Here is a 4,222-nt window from a genome sequence, read left to right on the forward strand (position 1 = left end):
GAGAGTGAAGTATACAACTTTAGAACACTTTCCCACCAGGACACTCGAACCCTAGCCAGCACAGAAGCCTTCCAGCAACTGGCATAACAGGTACGCTTTAACCCGCTCCACCACCTGCTCAGACCCCTAAAAGAGATGGTAATTTCGGAGTATTTAAATACCCCAAAGATCATCACCTCCCAAGAGCACTAGAGCAAGTGAGGGGTCATTTATACGTTTATTTCATCAAGTCCCTGTTAATATGGGAGAACACTGTGTCTATGAACTTAAGGCACAACTCTCCTAAACACGAGAGTGAAGTATACAACTTTAGAACACTTTCCCACCAGGAGACTCGAACCCTAGCCAGCACAGAAGCCTTCCAGCAACTGGCATAACAGGTACGCCTTAACCCGCTCCACCACCTGCTCAGACCCCTAAAAGAGATGGTAATTTCGGAGTATTTAAATACCCCAAAGATCATCACCTCCCAAGAGCACTAGAGCAAGTGAGGGGTCATTTATACGTTTATTTCATCAAGTCCCTGTTAATATGGGAGAACACTGTGTCTATGAACTTAAGGCACAACTCTCCTAAACACGAGAGTGAAGTATACAACTTTAGAACACTTTCCCACCAGGAGACTCGAACCCTAGCCAGCACAGAAGCCTTCCAGCAACTGGCATAACAGGTACGCCTTAACCCGCTCCACCACCTGCTCAGACCCCTAAAAGAGATGGTAATTTCGGAGTATTTAAATACCCCAAAGATCATCACCTCCCAAGAGCACTAGAGCAAGTGAGGGGTCATTTATACGTTTATTTCATCAAGTCTCTGTTAATATGGGAGAACACTGTGTCTATGAACTTAAGGCACAACTCTCCTAAACACGAGAGTGAAGTATACAACTTTAGAACACTTTCCCACCAGGAGAAAGGGGTATTTAAATATTCAAATTACCATCTCTTTTAGGGGTCTGAGCAGGTGGTGGAGCGGGTTAAGGCGTACCTGTTATGCCAGTTGCTGGAAGGCTTCTGTGCTGGCTGGGGTTCGAGTCTCCTGGTGGGAAAGTGTTCTAAAGTTGTATACTTCACTCTCGTGTTTAGGAGAGTTGTGCCTTAAGTTCATAGACACAGTGTTCTCCCATATTAACAGGGACTTGATGAAATAAACGTATAAATGACCCCTCACTTGCTCTAGTGCTCTTGGGAGGTGATGATCTTTGGGGTATTTAAATACTCCGAAATTACCATCTCTTTTAGGGGTCTGAGCAGGTGGTGGAGCGGGTTAAGGCGTACCTGTTATGCCAGTTGCTGGAAGGCTTCTGTGCTGGCTAGGGTTCGAGTCTCCTGGTGGGAAAGTGTTCTAAAGTTGTATACTTCACTCTCGTGTTTAGGAGAGTTGTGCCTTAAGTTCATAGACACAGTGTTCTCCCATATTAACAGGGACTTGATGAAATAAACGTATAAATGACCCCTCACTTGCTCTAGTGCTCTTGGGAGGTGATGATCTTTGGGGTATTTAAATACTCCGAAATTACCATCTCTTTTAGGGGTCTGAGCAGGTGGTGGAGCGGGTTAAGGCGTACCTGTTATGCCAGTTGCTGGAAGGCTTCTGTGCTGGCTAGGGTTCGAGTCTCCTGGTGGGAAAGTGTTCTAAAGTTGTATACTTCACTCTCGTGTTTAGGAGAGTTGTGCCTTATATATATATATATATATATATATATATATATATATATATATATATATATATATATATATATATATATATATATATATATATATATATATAATCTTTCATTATTCTTTCTTCTTTTTGATAAGGAGGTCGGTAGTCTTCTTGTTTTTGTAGAATAGGATATTTTTTAGTTAGGAATAATGCTTTTTACTCCTTTACGGATTATTTCATTCATTATTCTTTCTACTTTTTTTATGTTCACTGTGCATGGTTGATTTGTAATATAATTTTATTGGAGGTGTTGTGGTTTCTGTTCTAGGCTCTGGATTATACCATCGGTTCAAGTGACTTTTTATAGCAGCGTTTATTTCCGTGTTGCTTTATCCGTTGTTCACCAATACCTGTGTTGTTCTTTCAAACTCTTTACTCGCGCTGCTCCATTCGGAGCAGTGGGTAAGCGCTCGACGAATATAGGCATTGAGAACACTGGCTTTGTATTTTTGGGGGCACTCACTTCTACCGTTCAGGCATAATCCTATGTTGGTAGGCTTAGTATATACGTTGGTGCTTAAAGAGTAACAAAAACAGGAACCTCTTTAAGTACCAGCGTATATACTTAGCCTACCAACATAGGATTATGCCTGAACGGTAAAAGTGAGTGCCCCCAAAGATACAAAGTTAGTGTTTTCAATGCTTATATTCGTCGAGCGCTTACCCACTGCTCCGAATGCAGCAGCGCGAGTAAAGAGTTTGAAAGAACAACACAGGTATTGGTGAACAACGGATATAGCAACACGGAAATAAACGCTGCTATAAGAAGACACTTGAACCGATGGTATAATCCTAAACCTAGAACAGAAACCACAATACCTCCAATAAAATTATATTACAAATCAACCATGCACAGTGAACATAAAAAAAGAATACTGAAAGAAATAATCCGTTAAGGAGTAAAAAGTATTACTCCTAACTAAAAAATAGACCTGATCATATTCTACAAAACCAAGATTGCCGACCTCCTTATCAAAAACAGCCCGAAGTCGACGGAGAATCCTTTACAGCAGTCAGTCGTTGTATACATGTACACTTACCCCCCCCCAAGGATGTAACCTTCAATCTAAGTACATAGGTATGACTTCGACCAAGCTGACGAGGCATTTGACATGTCATCTTCAATCCGGAGCCGCCAGAAATCACATGAAACAAGCCCATGACATCACCCTAACAAGAGAAATGTTGAACAAAAATACCTATATAATAGACAAAACTCGAGATGTCAAAAGATTACAAATTCTTGAAGCAATCCACATAAAAGTAGAACAACCTACCATAAATACTCAAATTATGGCACTATTTACTCTACCCACCATGAGAGTAAGAACAAGACCGGAACGTCATGATGCCAACAGAGAAGACACTGCTCGACAAACAGCGCTCACTACGCTTGATTAATCTTTATATATATATATATATATATATATATATATATATATATATATATATATATATATATATATATATATATATATATATATATATACATAACTGCTTGCTTGTTGTAATAGGAAAAATTTACTAAAGCCTTCACTCACCCCAAACAACACAACTGTCAACTGCAGCAGCTTCATTATGGCTTCTGTTACAGTGGTGGACACGACTGCTGGGGTGGTGGAGGTGGACACGACTGGTGGGGTGGTGGAGGTGGACACGACTGGTGGGGTGGTGGAGGTGGACACGACTGGTGGGGTGGTGGAGGTGGACACGACTGCTGGGGTGGTGGAGGTGGACACGACTGGTGGGGTGGTGGAGGTGGACACGACTGCTGGGGTGGTGGAGGTGGACACGACTGCTGGGGTGGTGGAGGTGGACACGACTGGTGGGGTGGTGGAGGTGGACACGACTGCTGGGGTGGTGGAGGTGGACACGACTGCTGGGGTGGTGGAGGTGGACACGACTGGTGGGGTGGTGGAGGTGGACACGACTGCTGGGGTGGTGGAGGTGGACACGACTGCTGGGGTGGTGGAGGTGGACACGACTGCTGGGGTGGTGGAGGTGGACACGACTGACCAGAGGCGGGAGTGCGGCAAATCTGGTGTTGGAAGACATATATTGTTGCCCCCCCCCTTCAACAAACGAGTACAGCCCTCCCCGACTCCCCCCACCCACTACGCCCCCCCCCCTTCAACAAACCAGTACAGCCCTCCCCGACTCCCTCCCCCCTCCCCCGACTTTCCAAGGTGACCTCTGACAACAGTTAGAGTTTCCCTGAACGGTGTTGTATATTAACCTGAGAGTGCTCACCTTACCTAATGATGCTTACCTCACAGTGTTTACCTAACAGTATCTAAGGTAAGTGTTTCTCTTACCCCAACGTTCTTACCTAACAGTGTCTAAGATAATTGTCTAAATTACCTCACAGTGCTTACCTAACAGTATCTAGGGGAAGTGTTTATCTTAAATCAACGTGTTTTGCCTAACAGTGTCTACGGTGTTTATCTTACCTAACAGTATCTACAGTGTTTATCTTACCTGACAGTATCTACAGTGTTTATCTTACCTAACAGTG

At 43.5% G+C, this 4,222-nt stretch overlaps 1 protein-coding gene across 1 annotated transcript in view; it reads right to left on the reverse strand.

Moving 5' to 3' along the window:
* Nucleotides 1-3,714, reverse strand: part of LOC123769132 (WAP four-disulfide core domain protein 2) — a 188,816-nt gene extending 185,102 nt beyond the window's left edge. Inside the window, exon 1 of the mRNA XM_045760071.2 lies at nt 3,249-3,714. Within this exon, the coding sequence (XP_045616027.2) occupies nt 3,249-3,284 (36 nt within the window). The 5' untranslated portion in view covers nt 3,285-3,714. The remainder of the gene's footprint in view (nt 1-3,248) is intronic.
* Nucleotides 3,715-4,222: the final 508 nt, after the last annotated feature.

The sequence above is a fragment of the Procambarus clarkii genome, chromosome 66 (genome assembly GCF_040958095.1).
Source record: "Procambarus clarkii isolate CNS0578487 chromosome 66, FALCON_Pclarkii_2.0, whole genome shotgun sequence".
NCBI classification, from domain to species: Eukaryota; Metazoa; Arthropoda; class Malacostraca; order Decapoda; family Cambaridae; genus Procambarus; species Procambarus clarkii.